Here is an 18,110-nt window from a genome sequence, read left to right as displayed (position 1 = left end):
CCTACCTCTAGATGGCTGTGGTAAGAGCAGTGATTCCCATGATCATATAGACTTAGGTTATCAGATCTAGACTAGAGAAAGGATAATTGGGGAAGGAGGTTCTCAGTATACACAGTATGTAAAGAGAAAGGACACCAGATAACTAGCTGCACTGTGTGGTTTAAGCAAATCACCTGGACACTTGGGGCCTGTTTCTTCACTTGTGAAACAATGGGGTTTGAGACAGATGGTCTCAATATCCCTTCAATTTAAACTCAAATTTCAAGATTCTATCATAATGGAACTGAAGTTCAAAAATCTAGGATGATGTGACTGGAGTGTACTGATAGCTCAAAATTTCTTCCAACCTTAAAATTCTCTAATTTTAGGGCACCTGGCTGGCTCAGTTATTAGAGCATGTGACTGTTGATCTCAGGGTTCTGAGTTCAACCCCCATGTTGGGTGTAGAGGTTACTAAAAATAAAATCTTATGAAAACACAATAAAATAAAATTCTCTAATTTTACATGTTTCTCTAATGCATGTGACAATTCTTTGGTGGTAAAAAAAAAAGTAACTCACCTTCAATGTGGGCCCTGAATCCATCAAAAAGGTACTTAAGTACTCTTTTTTGCTTAAAAGAAACCACATCTTCAACTAATAAATTATAAAGAAAAAAGAAAAAGAGGGGAATCCTCTAAGTTAATAGAGACTCTTGTCACATCACCTAAACATACCTGGTTTAGATCCCGAGTTAAACTGTAAAACAACTGATGAGACAACCAGGAGAATTTGAACACTGATTACTGACTGAATACTTGATAACATTAAGGAATTATTATTAGTTTTTCTAAGTGTTATGATGGTAACGTATTGTTACTATGTTTTTGAAAAGAGTTCATTTAGAGATACGTGCTGAAATACTTACAGATAAGATGCTATGTCTGAGATTTGTTACAAAATAATCTAGTTGGGAAGATGAAGAAGGTACAAACAAAATAATATTGGCCATGGTTGATAATCATGAAAGTTGGGACATGGATACACATGACTTCCCTACATTCTTCTATTTTTGCACATGTTCTAAATTTCCCATAATAAAAATTTGTTAAAGGATACTGTGAAAACATGTGTTTTATAATTAATTTACCTTAGTTTCTTTTCAAAAACTGTAAACAAACTCAATCAGCTGTAAATTCAGTCATCCAAATTCAAGATAGACATTCACATATCATGTTCTTGGGCTATGTATTTTTTTTTGAAAAATTTTTTTTGGGGGGATATGTATTAAACAGTTGAAATGACCATAGAACAAGCTGTACTTTTGCCCAAAGTAGAATTACTATAAAAATAATCATTCTAGGGATCCCTGAGTGGCTCAGCGGTTTAGCGCCTGCCTTCAGTCCAGGGCCTGATCCTGGAGACCCGGGATCGAGTCCCACGTTGGGTTCCCTGCATGGAGACTGCTTCTCCCTCTGCGTGTGTCTCTGCCTCTCTCTGTGTGTATGTCTCTTATGAATAATAAAATATTTTTTAAAAATCTTAAAAAGTTCTTAAAAAAAAAAGGACTATTCCAAGAAAACTGAACCTACTGTAAATATAAGACCAGACGTTTAAGTTCAGAAGACCGGTGAAAACACTGTAGAGAGGAGTCCTTATTGTTAGTTATATAAAAAACTGAAAAACAACCCAGAATGCAGTGCTGCTTGGGTACCAACCATTTTTTTCCCCATCTGGCTCTCATCTTGAATATGCTCCACTCCTACCCAGGCAGGACCCACCTGAGAACATGCCATGGTTGCCACTATGAAGGACATGTGTTTCTGCCAGCAACAGTCACCATGAAAATGCAGTAGTGCTTGAGAAATTTAAATCAAGTATGCAGTAGTGCTTTAGGATATTTAAAAAAAAAAAAAAAAAAGAACAAAAAACTATACAATCATCAGATTAAAGACCAAAAGATAGCTTCTGAGAAAGAATCTAGCTCTATAACATATACAGAGAGATAAGGCCAAGCCTCAGTGAAAGAATGGGCACACTCAGACAGAAGTCCTCAGCTCAGAACTTAAGTTTAATGAATTAAACATGGATTTTATTGCCAATACCACCAGAACATATTCTATCATACTTTGGTGATGGTATCTATCCGTATATTTGAGTACAAATGGATCTACTTCAATCATGAAATTTCACAATAAACATAGTTTTCACATAAGGAAACAGGAAGTTTATGTTTTAAAGCTCAAAATTCAGTTCTCTGATGGACAATAACTTAGTGCCTTATGAATCAACTCTAAAGGAAACAAAAACAAGACAAAAAGATGGAACACTACTTGAAAGGTCAGTGTCTAGATCAGATAGCAATACACCCCTGTCGGAACTGGGGGCTCTAAGACAGGTCCCTCAGTGCATGCTGCCACAGCCTGGTCAGACTTGATCTCCTTGAACTTTAACTGCTCAAGAAGCATCTGGAACCTGCTTCCACTAGCACCTCACTCATCTTTGAATCAATAGCAAGTACAGACCACTCAGAATGTGACTGGCAAATATTAGCAAGTATATGGGGAAATTGGGGGGGAAATGCATTATAGACATATTTAGAGTGCCCTGGTTTCCTCACCAACTCAGGACTCTAGGCTAGCCAATCATGACTTACCTAGCAATGACCTATGAGAATATGAGAAGTTCCAGGAAAGTAGGTAAATCAAGTACTTGCTACTTAAACCAGAGAAATCTGCTATTAAAAGGAAATCTATGGCAAAGCTATTTGTAAAAGGGATAATCAACCCCCTCTGTAATGAAAATATACATTTTTATATTCTGAGTTTGCTTTAAGCAAGGAGACCTTGGCACAAATCCACTTTGCCTCACTATCTCTTGACCAACTCTATTTCACACTCTCTGAAACTCTCAATTAGTATTAAAGGAGATAAAACAAACTGACATAATCCAGCTTCTGGACAAGTTTCATCAGTATTGCCTATGCTCTATTGTTAATTTCAGATAGCAAGAAAGTTCCCATATAATGGAGCCCTGGAGGGCAGCCAACACTCCATGGAAGCTAGGCTGTGGGCTATTTAGCTTCCCTTGGTTGATATGGGATGGCCAAATAATATAAGAATTCTTGAGTTGGGAACTGAATAGCAGGTCAACAGCATATCCTTAGAGCACATCTTTAAAGTAAAATCTAAAGCAACAAAGTTGTGGTTTTTTATGAATTGGCACAGGAACGAGTCCTAGTCAGAGATGCTGGGCATACTGTAGGCATGTGGTAGGCACTTGTTAGTTGGTCCCAAGATAAAAATGATTAAAGTGACAACTTTTTAAGGTAATCATTCCCAAATACTACATGAGACAGATTTATAAAAAAAAAAAAAATTATTCATTATCTGATATTTGAATTTAACTGAATGTCTAGTATTTAATCTGGCAATTGTACTCTAGGGAGAGTAGAAACGGTGAATCTCAGACATCCTTATGCCACTTAGGTTTCCAAAACACTGTCAGAAATGCTTACTTGAGGGATCTCTGGGTGGCGCAGTGGTCTAGCACCTGCCTTTGGCCCAGGGCGCGATCCTGGAGACCCGGGATCGAGTCCCACATCGGGCTCCCGGTGCATGGAGCCTGCTTCTCCTTCTGCCTGTGTCTCTGCCTCTCTCTCTCTCTCTCTGTGTGACTATCATAAATAAATAAAAATTAAAAAAAAAAAAAAAGAAATGCTTACTTGAGAATTCAGATATGGATAATAAAGAGTCTACTTTCTTAAGAGTGAAACAAGATGTTGATTAGAGTTGCCTTCTCCTAGGTCACAGTGAAGGGAAGTACAAAAGAATAATACAATTAGGATGGGGTTTCTTAACCTTAGCTCTACTAACATTTGGAGCCAAACAGTTCAATGAGGGAGGGCTATCCTATGCATTGTAAGATGTTTAGTAGTATCCCTGGCCTCTACCTGCTACATGCCAGTAGCAAATCCTACCCCACCCCACCCTGAGTTGTGACAATTAAAAATGTTTCCAGATATTAGGGGCACCCAGGTGACTCAGTTAAGTGTCCCACTCATGATTTCAGCTCAGTGGAGAGTTGGCTTGGGATCCCCTCTCTTTCTCCCTCCCCCTTCCCCCACTCATGATTTTTCTCTCTCTCAAAATAAAATCTTTTGGGGTGCCTAGGGTGGCTCAGTCAGTTAAGGATCCAACTCTTAGTTTCTGCTCAAGTCATGATCTCAGGGTTGTGCTTGAGCCCTGCATTGGGCTCCACGCCCAGCTTGAACCTATTCAAGATTCTCTCTCTCCCTCTGGCCATCCCCTACTCTCTCTCTCTCTCTCTTTAAAAAAAAAAAAAAAAAAAGTTTTCAGATATTGCCAAATGTCTCCAGGGGGCAAAACCTCCTCCAGTTGAAACCACTGATTTAGAAGAAATGGTCAAATAAACAGAAAGTGTTATATCCATTAACCAGTGGTCACATAACAAAAGATTCTTCTCAAGGGAGAAATTCTCAGCTCACCCGGGCCCCCTTAAGCCCATAATAAGGATAAGAGGCCTAGTCATTTCAGCTAAGACAATCAAAAACCCTTCATCTGCCACAAGTGCTAGAGAAGAATCTTTGGTGAGCCAAGCCAATGAAGCTCTGCATGGCTATGCACACATCATAGCAAGCAGGGCGTCATACCCAGCCTTTGAAGATGTTCCTTTTAAGTTAACCTCCCTTCCAACTAAACTTTTTCCAAATCTCTTCCTGCCATTTGGAAGTTGAGTGATTCTCAGCTGAAAAGGCCTGTATATACGAGGTGCAGATGGCGGCAGTTACGGCCCTCACCAGATGCTGCAGTCTCTAATTTGATTGAAAGGATATAATTAGACAACAGAAACACTTTAATGAAAGAGCAAAACATGGAGGGAGGGAAGGATTGAAGGCCCTTAACTGATGCCAAAACACCCACCAGTAATAGAGGCTTTGAGTCTGGGGCAAGGGAAGGGGAAAACCCCTTAAAAGGACAGTCCCCATCCTGTTTATTTCCCCATAGACATAGGAATAGGGATTTTATTATTGTAGATTTCCACTGTATTTTATGTGGGAACAATCTGATTAAAACCAGAAGAGTCTTCAGAAGAACATCAAAGAAAAACAAATATGGCTTCTGTGGTCATTATTAAAAATATTTTTACCAGCCCAATAATCTTCTTTGAAGATGAATTTTTATAGATTGAACAGCAGCAAGTAATTTACATACTGTGATGGCACTGGTTAATGATCGCTACCTTGTAGAAGAGGATCACTTGGTCGCCATGTTTTCATGTAACTTTAGGCCACCAAGGAACGTGGACAGTCATTTAACATATCTGTTTGGAAGGCATAAAGAAACCATGCAGAGTTAGTTCTACATGCTGATGCTGCAACCATTTTGAATCATCTTTAAAAGTTGCTTATGCTGTTTTTACTATTTCCTAGCTTTCAGACTTTGAGTGTGAGTATACTGTTCTGGTTTTAACCAAGAATCTAACCAAACTGAAAGAAATCCAGCCCTCAAAGTCTGAAGTTGCTAATGTGGTGTGACACTCGGGTTTGGAAACGGCTGCAGCCTCCTCAGCCCACTAGAAGCAGGGCCCGCCCTTGTGGTAAATTGAACAATAAAAGTTTAATGCTTTGGCGACTTGCCAAGGATTAAATCAGTGGCAAGAGAAACTAGAAGCTGGGCCTAACAGAGAGGCAGCCCCTAGAGGGTCCTGTTGTAATTAGGAGGAATAAGGGCAACCTTGCATGTTAGGTGGCCTAAAATCTTTTGTCTGCCAGGTGCTTCCTAGCACCTAACTTCATTTCTCTTCAAACTGTTGCAAGTCCAGAATGCCCAGCTAGGTTAGTAGGTGAAGCATACGACTCTTGATCTTGGGGTTGTAAGTTCGAGCCCCACACTGGGTGTAGAGATTACTTAAAAATAAAATTGTAAAAAGAAAAATAAACTGTTGCAAGTCCAGGCTAGGGAGGTATTTCCTTAGGAAGAAGAACCAAAAGGGGTGGGTGGGCAGGGAGTGAGAGATTTCCTTAGAGAAGAAGGCAAATTTCGGTATAATGTCTATTTTTGACAAGTATGGACACCCACCCTCCATTTCCACAATGGCCTCTCTCCTTTCTATTTTCAGTCTGAATCCAGGATAATGTCTCAGAGGTGAGGCCTGGGGAAGAAGCCACTGCCATCTTGAGAAGACACTGAAGACAACAGAGAGGGGAAATACAGAGTAAACTAGGGCTGCTCCTCCCGGTCTAACACTTCCAGGTTCTAGCTGGACTCTCCAGATCAAACTGAATATGGAAGGAGTGTCAGCCATTGTTCTGCCCCACGTAGGGGCTGCACAGTCAGCCAGTCAGAAACTAACCTGCTAAGTGGCATCAGGGGGCTGGAGATCTCATCTTAAAAACTCCACAGGTAAAAAAAAACAAAAACAAAAACAAAAACAAAAAAACAACTCCACAGGTAGTTTTCTAAGGGACACATTCATATCTTCCTCTGTTGTCCTAGAGGAGGCAAAAACTCAGGCAAAGGCTACAAATCCAAACTTCCGGCCTCTCTCAAGTGTTTTGCATTAACTGTTCCACAGTACAGACACAATCAACTTGGTATGTTTGAATGCTTCATTTTGTTTTTTCAAAAATGTTTTAATTAAAACAAAATAATCAGCCATGCTAAGCACATTGTTGTTTTTTAAGGCCATTTTAAAAATGACGACAGAACCATGGAAATAAAATGCAACTGTTTAGGAAAGTGATAAAAGTTTGTTTTCTTCTTCTTCTTCTTCTTTTTCTTTCTTTCTTTTTTTTTTTTAATCTTCCTGGCTGTTTTTCTGTGTCTCAGGCTGGTGCCACCTGCTGCCTGGGCTTTCCTCTGAGAAACAGATCTCTCAATCGTTTGCTCCAAAGCAACATCTGCATAGTTGAACAAACCATGGGCCAGTTCCAAGGCAGACACTATTTTCTGTATGTAGCACACACTGAACCATACTGAATCTTTTTAAAGCATTTTTAAATTATTATTAAAGATCTAAATGTATGTGCATGAACTTCCCCTCATCTTTTTTTTAAATTGTGGTAAAATATACATAAAATTTACCATTTTAACCAATTTTCCTGTATGTCTCTTAAAATTATAATAGGAAAATGTAAAGGGTTCATTTATTCACCAAAAAGAATCCTACTTTTCACCTTTCCCGACCAGTGAACACTGGAAAAAAATCAATACATATGGACCTAGGGCAGGACTTGGAAAAGTACACAGGACCAATCTGGTCCACTCCCTGGTTTTGTATAGCTCATGAGCTAGGAATGGTTTTTAAAATTTTAGATGATTGAAAACAATAAAAGGAATAATATTTTGTGACATATAAAAATTATATGAAATTTTCAAATTTCATTGTCCATAAAGTTTTATTAGAATACACCCACGCCCATTCATTTATATTTGTCTCTGCTGCCTTTTGCCCTACAAAGTCAGAGTGGAGGGACACCTGGGTGGCTCAGCGGTTGAGCATTTGCCTTTGGCTCGGCTTGTGAACCCGTGGTTGCAGGATCGAGTCCCACGTCGGAATCCCTGCATGAAGCCTGCTTCTCCCTCTGCCTACATCTCTGCCTCTCTGTGTGTCTCTCATGAATAAATAAATAAAATCTTAAAAACAAATGTCAGAATGGAGTAATAGTAATGGACAGACAGTACAGAGCCTACATACAAAGCCCAAATTATTTACTGTCTTACCCCTTACAAAAAATGTCTGCCAACATCTGACCTAGAGTCTCATTACAGGACCCCAATGCTAAACTAAAGGTGCTATATTGCCCATCACCAAAAATTACCCTAATCTGTATACTGTGAAACTATTTAAAGCAATACATTTTCTTTATCATTTATTGCTGTTGCTTCAACTATGCTAAATAGTGATATTATCAATAGTATCTATATTAAGTATAGATATAGACCACCAACTATAGATATATAAACACCAACACTATTTATAGATATATAAACACCAACTTGCTGTTTATTAGTAGTGAGCCTAAAAGGAACTTCTTTTTGCTTTCAGATTTATAAAGGGTCTCATGCATATCTTAAATATTTAAATAGATTTGTCTAGGGCAGCCCGGGTGGCTCAGAGGTGTAACAACGCCTTCAGCCCAGGGCCTGATCCCGGAGACCCGGGATCGAGTCCCACATCAGGCTCCCTGTGTGGGGCCTGCTTCTCCGTCTCCCTGGGTCTCTGCCTCTCTCTCTGTGTCTCTCATGAATAAATAAATAAAATCTTTAAAATAAATAAATAAATACAAAAAAAAAAAAAAGATTTGTCTAGGGGCCAAAACAAATTTTCATAAAAACATCAGAGTTCTTTGATATCACGTCAGTCTTGACAGTTTTGTGTTTCTTAAAATACAGCATAAAAATAACGGGTCAACATAAAAGCAGGAAAGCTAAGTTCACTTTATTCCTATCAGCCCCTGTCTTGCATCAGATCAGGTAAACTAACATTAATGACATCTCTAAGAGTGACAGGACTCTGTACAGTAGGAAGCTCTCACTTGTACATTGAACTCATAGGGTTTTATGATAAACATACTACTAGCTAACAGGATGAATGTTACATGAGGATTTAGAAGAAAATGAGCATCATAAAAGGTATTCACAGCAAATGTAATCTGAGTTGAGCAGCTCTGTTGATGCATACCTCAACAGCCCCCAAATGCAGTGAAACATCCAAGCAGGTAGCTTGCCTTCGGTGGAAAACTCAAATAGCCTTCTGTCTTCCTACCTCTAGGCTCTCCCCTGCAGGTAAGTAAATTCCAGATGGGAGGAGCTCACTTCAGAGAGCCCATCAGCCCTATGGCCCTGGCAGCCTTCCTCCTTGAAAAGGGAGTCTAGAGTCTATCATCTTCCTCCTTATCAGTTGTGAAGGAAAAGAGAATCTCAAAGGAAGAATGGGGAGGAGAAGGGAAATCATTTGGGGTTGGTTATACACTGTAATTAGAACTCGCATTGACGGGGAATGAGCTAACTGTTTTTATAAAGTCAGCATTCAAAAATGCAAACCACCAGTAATTTAAATATTATAAAATTGTGCAGAATATAAGTATTGAAATAATTTTTTCCATCCACAAAATTTTAGAGAAAATTACAGTATCAAAAAATATATAATGGCAAGTTTGGCACATCCTCAAGGATTTAAAAAGCTAGTAGGCAGTCTTGAGACAGGATGTGATCCTTTAGACCATGTGGTATCTCCCTAAAACTGCTTCTGGAACTAAAAAAGAGTCACTAAAGCCCTGGTATACCTGGATGAATAGGAAAAATTGCTGGTGAAGCTTACTGAGGCAGAAACTTGGGCTACTTATCATAAATCGTCTCACAATGGTTATTTATTTGTCCCTAATTCAGACTCCTAAATAAAAGTACACCAGGGTTTGCGATTCCAACTGCCTAAGAGTTGCTACATTTGACCCCTCCTAGCAAAGCAAAGGTGCCCGAGGAGAGGATGCCACCTTCTAACAAACATAAGCAGAGCTGGCTCACTTAACTATGACTCTGCCCTTTCCAGAAGGCGAACCAGTTTATTTCCACCCATACCTCTGTCTCTGTAGAGGACATTAAATCCTGACCACACAGATGGCAAAGTGGAGCTAAGGGGTTACTAGGTTACAGTTATGTTGACATATCCTGGCTTTCGGAAAGTTTCTCCTTCATTCCTGACATACAGCAAATAGCAGAAGTGATCAAACTTCTGTAGCAGTTTTTATAGAAGCCCCGTTGAAATCTGCCCATCACTCAGAAACCACTTCCTGAGCCTAAGGTCTACAATACTTGGAGAGACCCCCTTCTGCTGATCTAAAGCCAAACTCTGCCTTTTACAGGGCTTAATCAGACTGGAAGCTCAGCGCCTTCTCAGGGCAAATGAGGTGTCTAGCACTTGGTGAACTGTGAGGCACTATAAAAAGTATTATTAAAATATGTTTATTGACTGCCGTCTATATGTGGGTGTTAGCTGAAGTATATAATTTAATTTTCGAAACAACAAGCAAAGGGAGTTCTCATTTTCCTCCCTTTACAGAAGAGGAAACTGAGGCTTAGACAGCTGAGTCATGGCCTGAAGTCACACCGTAAATGACAACACCCAGTCCTATCTTTTTTACTCATCCAAGCTGGTTAAGTAAACAAAGCAACTCCTGAGTTTTCTTTCAGCAACAAAACCCTGTCTTTCCAACATCACAGTCTGTGACTTTGGGTGGAGAACCCTCAGCTGGTTTTCCTACTGCCGGCAAACCGGTAATGAACCCTTCCCGCCCCTTTCACGAAGGCCCAATTCTCAACACCCAAACAACCTGCACAGAAATGTAACTGGGCCAGACAACGCCCTCGTGCCTGCTCCTCACTTGGAAAGAGTTCTGCTGCTGCAAAGAAGGGTGTGTATGGAAGCTAAGTAAAGTCCCAGCTTCCACCCTAGTCCAGAGCCCCACCTCGGAAGACCTGCCCTTGGCCTTGGCCTGGGGAGTGAGTGACCCTGTTTAAGGTGTGGGATTACCTGGGAAATGGGGCTCTGCAGTGCACCTTCGGGATAAGCACCCTAAGATTTGTAGGGGGGGTTCCCATTACCCCTTCCTTCCTCTCTCCGAGCTAGGCCCGCACCTGGGTTTGGGGAGGCTCAAGGCGGCCCCGGAGGTAAGGAGGGGGCGTCCTGGCTGGGTACGGACCTGCCTCTTGCAGGGCGAGCAAGTCAACTCCTCTCCTCTCCAGGCAGAAATTACAGCGTCGGGCAAGCGGACGCAGCCGGGGACGGGGAAGAGGGGCTGGGCGCCCCGCCGCGCTCGCCTCCGCAGCGGCTCGGGAGCCCCGAGGCGCGGGGGCGTCGCAGCGGAGCGGGCGGAGGGGATCCCCGCCGGGGGGAGTCCCTGAGGGGCTCGGGGAGGCGAGGTAGCGTCGCCAGGCGGGGAGCGCCGCTGAGAGACAGGACGGGGTCCCGGGAGGTGCCGGGGCAGCAGGGGGCATCCTGGCCCCGGGGGAGTCGCTGAGGAACTTGAGCGGAGGGTCCTGGGTCCTCGGGCTGAGGAGACGGCCCGGCCCGGGGGGCGTCGCTGAGGGGCCTGGCTGAGGGGTCCCGGGAGGGGGTCCTGAGGCAGGGGGCGCCCGGCCGGGGGGCGTCGCTGAGGGCCGGGAGCTGGGGGAGCTCGGGGTGCTGAGGCGGGGACCGCCCCGGCCGGGGGCGTCGCTGAGGGGCCTGAGGGGTCCCGGGAGGGGGTCCTCAGGCAGGGGGCGCCCGGCCGGGGGGCGTCGCTGAGGGCCGGGAGCTGGGGAAGCTCGGGGTGCTGAGGCGGGGACCGCCCCGGCCGGGGGCGTCGCTGAGGGGCCGGGGGAAGGAGTCGGGGAGGCAGGGGCTAGGGGGCCGGGCCTGCCCGCGTCGCCCCTCGGGCGAGCTCGGCGCAGGGCGGGCGCCGGGGCTCGCTCACTCACCGGGTCCGGGGCCGAGGCCGGGGCTGGGCGCGGGCCGGGCCGCCAGCGTGAGCGCCGCGGCGGAGAGCAGGGCGAGGCGGGCGGCGGGCGGCGCCATGGGCCGTCAGTGCGGGGCCCCGGGGCGCGGCCCGGGGGAGAGGGGGCAGCGTGGGGAGCCGGGGGCGGCCATGGGAGCGGGACGCGGGGCTCGGGCGTGGCCCCGCCCCGGCCGCCCGGCCGCCCCGCCCCGGCCCGCCCTCCCCAGCGCCGCCACCGCCCCGGCCGTGCGGGGCCCGCCCGGCTCCGCCGCGAGACCCGAGGGGCGGAGCCGAGGGCGCACGCCCTCCCCTCCCGGTGCGCGCGCCGCGCCTGCCGCTCACGCTCCAGGCCCCGCCCACAGCCCCGTCCGCACCTGTGCCCGCCCCCACGCAGCACGGTATTGGCCCGACTGAGGGGCGGGGCCAGCAGGTGAGGGCGGGGTCCGGGGCTCCGCCTCCGAGTCCCCACGCGGAGCTTTGGCGGGGCGGGAGCAGGCCGGGCGCCCAGTGACCTTTGCTCCACCCTCATTCAGGTCGTGACCCACACGCGAGCTCAACCGCAGGGGTAATAATCAGAACAGCAGTTTGCAAACCGCTTTTCCCTGCTTGGCTCATCGTAGTGGTTTTTAAAAAAGGGCGCTCTGGAGTCGGTCTGTCCAGGTTCACATTCCACTCGGTCACCTGTAAGACCTTGGGCCGGTTTAAGAAAAAAAAAAAAAAAAAAAAAAAAGCTCTCTTATCTCCGCTTCTTCATCTGTTAAATGGGGGCGTTGATAGCATACTCCCAAAGGGTTCGTACTAAACGAAGCAGTACGTGGACACTTTCACACACGCACAGTAGGAGCTTAGTAAATGCTGAGTCCCTTCCACCATCCCAGTTCTTGCAGCCGCAAAGGAGGCAGCGTACTGAACCCTGGTTCCGGATCTCATCGCACATCCTTTGTCAAGTGGGGCAAGTTGCCTGCTCTGCTGAGCCTCAGTCGTCTGCAGAATGGGAATGTACAATAATAATAAGAATAGTTTAAATCTTCTCAAGACTTGATGAGATAGAAGGAAGTAAAGCGCCCACGGAGTCTGGAAGTGGACGGGGCAAGGATGCTTTCTTGCAGACTGGGACACTGAGGCTCGAGAGCGCCTGGCTGAAACTCTCGGACCCCGCGTGGCAGGCCCTCGCAGTGGCCCGCAAGGTCTCCCCCCGGCTGCACTCTGGGTCTAGTCCCCGGCCTCCTCCCCCCCCCCCCGCACTCCCCCGGGCAGAGAGGAGTTTCCTTCTGCTCCCGCCTAAAGCGCCACGGTGACGCCCCTCGGGGCAGGTCCGGGCGGCGCGCCGGCCGCTTTCAAGTCCCCGGTCCCGGGCGTGCAAGCGCGGGCCTGTGCCTTGCGCGGCGGCGGGAGCTTCTGCCCTCGTGTGCAGACTCGCCGCGCCCGGAGCCGGGCTGGGGCCGTCCCCTCCCCCGCGGGCTCCGGGGCCCACCCTGGGTACGCGGCCCTTGCGCCCCGCGCCCACTCCAGAGGCTGCCCCCCCCCAACAACCTGCTCCCCAGCTGTTTCCAGGGCCGGGCCCCAAAGGTGCGGGTACCTCCCACGAGGCCTCTCAATCTTGGTCCCTCTCCACCCACACGACCCAGAGCCGCGGCAAGAAGAATCTTGTTCGCTCGTTGTTTTCATTGTCTCTTTCCCGAGTTCAGGGATCCTCTGGGCTCCGTAGGGGTTCAAGGGGACACCCCTCACCCAGTGCCCTACTCCCCCTCATCCTCCGCATCTGACTGCAGTGTCTCCAGCTCACCCTCTCCTCTCCACCGCCTTGGACCATTTCCATCTCCAAAACCAGCCTCCCCAGCAGGACCTGAGAACTCTTCACCTGTAATGCGTCCTTGAAGGCGTAGGCAGGAGGAACACCCTGAAGGAGAAAGAAGGGAGAACGCGCAGGTGAAACCATCCGCCCAAAGCAGACACTCAACAAAGGTGAACCTTCCTGCATTCAACAAACATTCAGTGAGGGACACACCCAGAGCACCAACAAACAAACTGATCCCTTTCTCCTAGAAATAATGTGAATTTCAGAGAGCAAGAAGTTTTACAGAGACAAGAAAATGATCTTGACAGAGGATGCTCTGTGAACTGTTTTAAACAGACGGTGGGGAAACATTTAAGCAAAGCCCGGCTCAGCTCTCTACAGTTTACAAGGTTCCTTGGCATCTCATCCTGCTTTCTGAGGAGGAAATAGGAAAAATAGGAAGGCACAGACAAGAGGTTCAAAATAGGGTTTATGTGGCCAAGTCTGGGGATTTATACCTCATGATAGGAGCTACAGCTTGTCCTGCGGGCTGCAGGGAAACCCTCCTGTTAAGTGGGTACCCGCCCCCTCCCTTCAGTTGGTTCTCCTGGCCTTGTGTACAGCCAGAATGGGCTATGCAATTTGCAGGGCCCCTGAGAAATGAAAATGTGGGGCCCCTTGTTCAAAAACGATTAAGAACTTCAAGATGGCAACAACAGAGCATTAAACCAAGTGTGGGGGGGCCCTTCTAAGTTTGAGGACACCACACAGGTTGCATACCCATGAAGCTGCCTTGTACAACAGGACTCAGCCATGGTGTGCAAGCCCCTGCCCCCACCAGCTGCTATGAGAAACATCCCTCTAGCCTTCCCTAGACCTCCCTCCCCTCTTTCCCAGCTTAAAGCCCAGCACAGGTGATGGAAACAGTGTACAGAGGCTACAAATATAGCCTAGCAGGTCTAGGTCAGTGCGCTTAACAGCTCAAGGTCGCTCGCTCAGTTGCGTGGTCCCGGCCCCTGGTGAGAAGCAGCCAAAGGTATTCATTTCAATGCTTCGCATGCCTCAGTCGCTTAGTGGATTTATTTCATGGAAAGAGTGAGGACATTGACTGTAGCCCCTGGGCCTCCAGGAAAATGTTGGTATCTGTCTGCTTTGCTCACTTGTGCTCTGCAGTCAAGCCCTTCGATTCCTCTGAGGGCAGCAGGGTTTGCCAAGAAGCCAGGAGAGCTCAGCTGGGGCAGTTGGGGTGATGCTGGTATCTTTGAAACTCCAGTAGAAATAATTTCTGTTCAAAAGGCACCACGTTGTGGAATGAGCACTGGATAAGGAGCCCGATTCTAATACCACCAATAGCAAACGTTTAGGGAGGACTTTGCTAAACTCTGGGCAGGGGTATGGTGTGTGCTGTCACACTTCACGCAAGGCTCCCAGTAGCCCCAGGAGAGAGGTACTCTCTCCACACGCCTCATGCAGACAGGTTGAATGGCTTACCCAGAGGTCAGACAGTGAGGGAACTGGGCTTTAAACCCAGGCACTGGGACTCCAGGACTGCATTTCTACATTGGGGGATTGCCTACTTGTCCTTCTGGGCTTCTGGCAACAAATACTTACTGAGTGGTCCAGGAGCACCTTTAGGGTGAGGCAAGTGAGGTATTTATCTCAGGCAAATTTTTTTTTTTTTAAACTCAGTGATCAAGATAAATAAATAAATATCGGGCAGCCCGGGTGGCTCAGCGGTTTGGCGCCGCCTTCAGCCCAGGGTGTGATACTGGAGACCCAGGATCGAGTTCCACGTCGGGCACCCTGCATGGAGCCTGCTTCTCCCTCTGCCTGTGTCTCTGCCTCTCTCTGTGTGTGTGTCTCTCGTGAATGAATAAATAAAGTCTTTTTAAAAAATTAAAATTTATTTTTTAAAAAATTAAAATTTATTTTAAAATATCATTTAATAAATTGTAAAATATATTAAAATTATTTCATAAACATTATTTCAATGCAATCTCTTTAAAAATATAAGTAGGGGCAGCCCTGGTGGCCTAGCGGATTAGTGCTGCCTTCAGCCCAGAGTGTGATTCTGGAGTCCCAGAATCAAGTCCCACGTCAGGCTCCCGGCATGGAGCCTGCTTCTCCCTCTGCCTGTGTCTCTGCCTCTCTCTGTGTCTCTCATGAATAAATAAATAAAATCTTAAAAAAATAAAAATAAAAATATAAGTAAACGCCCCCCCCAAATTCACACTGAGCAAAATATCAAAATTTTAAGTAAAAACAAGATCTTTAGCCTCTGGCTTGGCTCAACACTGTACTGTTACCAATCCGGTCTCAGATTTCTGAGTCAGAAAGCTAGTGATGAGAAACTCAAGAGAAGTAGTGGTTTTGCTTGTTCTGATGGGGATCAGGGAAATGAAAGAATTTGGTTTTGAATGTAATGAATTAGAGGTGTCTGTGGGGCATCCAGGTGGCCATGTCTGAGAACTAAGGCTGGTGGGAAGGGGTGGCAGGGTGGGCAGGGCACCCTCACTTCACATACTTGGCCCATGATAGGTGTGTGTGCAGCACATGTGGTTTAAATCACTGGTCCTCTGAGTTTGCATCATGGTTCAGGAATCTTCTCAAATTCTCTCATCCAAAGTTTTTCTCTTCTTTCTGAAACCTTCTACATCATGAACTTCAGATATGTTCCCACATGGGTGTGGAAGTTTACTGCTTGGGTGTTAAAATTAAAACATCTTCTGAGGAAATTAAAAACAACTAAATTCCACTAGAATTTGGGGGCAGGGCATGAAGGGGGAAGACAAGAATAATTATGAATTGGCTCAATTTCCTCTTTATTGACTGACCTTCCAAAAGGAGAATAGGAGCAAAGAGGAATCAAAGAGAAGAAAGGTAGAAGTCAAGGAAAAAAAGAAGAAAGATTATAGGAGCTAAAAATATGGTGAGGAGAGCTTGGCCATGCATCAAAGGAGGGCAGATGTGTTTCCAAATAGAAGTGGTGGTTTAGATATGTCAGGAAGTCCAGCTTCAAATGATTGGTGGAAAATAAAGTCTATTTAGCTTGAGCTCAGCAGAATAAAAAGGTTCATTAGAGAATCATACTGAGGAACAGGTCTTTCGACTACACGGAAGCCCTACTGCCTCAACCCCAGATTCTCTGGATCAAATGTTGGCACCAATGGTGGAAACTCTTGCCATAGTTTCAGGACCCTGGACCAAATAGAGTCTTTCCATCTTGACTTTGTAATTCTGGACAACCTTCAATGGAACAATCTCTGTTAAAGACTAGTCACTTTCCTTAGTATATCCTCAGGTACCCACTTTTCTTGCCATCTTAGGAAGCATGAGATATTCTGGCAACTCTTACAACCAGGGGGAAATGTAGCTCTTGTAAATATACCACTTCTGTGAGGTTAAGGAATCTGACAAATGTTAGTGACGGTGGATCATGGAAAAAGAAATGTTACGCTACCCAAGTCAGATCAGAATCATTCCCCATTTCAAGAGGCTCATTGCTTGGCCTCATGAAAGACCCGAGATGAAGTACATATCAAATGTTGAGTTATGTCACTCAGACGATGGGCAACAGGGGTTCAAGAAAGGGTCAGGGATCCCTGGGTGGCGCAGCGGTTTGGCGCCTGCCTTTGGCCCAGGGCGAGATCCTGGAGACCCGGGATCGAATCCCACATCGGGCTCCCGGTGCATGGAGCCTGCTTCTCCCTCTGCCTGTGTCTCTGCCTCTCTCTCTCTCTCTGTGACTATCATAAATAAATAAAAATTAAAAAAAAAAAAAGAAAAAAAAAAGAAAGGGTCAGATGAGGGATGCTTGGGTGGCTCAGTGGTTGAGTATCTGTCTTTGGCTCACGTCGTGATCCCAGGGTCCTGGGATCTCACATCTGGTTCTCCGCAGGGAGCCTGCTTCTCTATCTGCCTATGTCTCTGCCTCTCTGTCTGTGTCTCTCATGAATAAATACATAAAATCTTAAAAAGAAAAGAAAAGAAAGGGTCAGATGAGCAAATAGGTCATGAAAATAATATTAATAAGAACATTATTTATTGAGTACTTCCTATGTGCCAGGAGCCAAATGCCTCACACGCTTTTCCCATTTCATTCTCAGTGATCCTGGGGTAGGGACAGTTACTATCCCCATTTCACAGATGAGGAGTGTAAGGTTCAGGGATGTGAATTCACTTGCCCATGGAGAGGTGGATCTGGGATGTCAACTCGGGCAGGCCAGATCATGCAACCCAAGAAGGTCTCATATCAAGGATAGGCCTAGAACTGGGCCTGGGGATGGTATGTGGATGGACTGACCAGATGAGAGGCAAAGCATACCAGTGATAGCTCTGCGTGGTTAAGAGCAAGCATGGTGTAGAGTTTGGTTGAGACCAGCTTTTGTTGGTTACTAGCTTTGGGATCTGGGGCATGGTTCCAAGCAGCTTGTGCCTCAGTTTCTTTATCTGTAAAGCAGGGCAGGTGACAGTGCCCAAACTCATAAGACTGTTGGTGGCATTTCATGAGATGATGCTTGGGAAGTGCCTAGAACAGTGCCTGGCCTATGTCAAGCATTCGCTAAATAACAAATTTTACTGATGTAGGAGAAATAGCACAGGCCATATTACTATTACCCTGGGTTAGTTCGAGGGAGCATGGGGGTTCCCCACTGGGGTAGAGTCAGTCAAGTGAGTTACACTGCAGGGAGAGGAGGCAGGTTTTGATTGAAGTGAGAGTGTGTATCAGTTGCCATCCACACGAACAGCTCTGTGCCCGAAGGGGGAGATTCAGCATCTTCCTCGGAGTCTGAGCAGTGTCACTTGGCCGTTGAGTAAAGGCCTAGGAAAGCAAATACAACAGATGAATATCTGGAAA

The 18,110-nt window shown here is 46.1% G+C and overlaps 1 protein-coding gene across 5 annotated transcripts in view; it reads right to left on the bottom strand.

The window, feature by feature from the left end:
• The window catches only part of KREMEN1 (kringle containing transmembrane protein 1), a 74,371-nt gene extending 62,756 nt beyond the window's left edge, over positions 1-11,615 (bottom strand). For 2 of the 5 annotated variants that reach the window (XM_072803094.1, XM_072803095.1), the window contains exon 1: positions 10,702-11,452. In XM_072803094.1, coding sequence (XP_072659195.1) covers positions 10,702-10,996 — 295 coding nt within the window. In that variant the 5' untranslated portion in view covers positions 10,997-11,452. The other 3 variants (XM_072803099.1, XM_072803096.1, XM_072803097.1) reach the window with 3 other exon arrangements.
• Between the last annotated feature and the right edge of the window lie 6,495 nt (positions 11,616-18,110).

This window comes from Canis lupus, chromosome 27, assembly GCF_048164855.1.
Source record: "Canis lupus baileyi chromosome 27, mCanLup2.hap1, whole genome shotgun sequence".
Taxonomy (NCBI): domain Eukaryota; kingdom Metazoa; phylum Chordata; class Mammalia; order Carnivora; family Canidae; genus Canis; species Canis lupus.
Note: the sequence above shows the minus strand (reverse complement) of the source record. Positions and strands in the feature narration are given on the sequence as shown.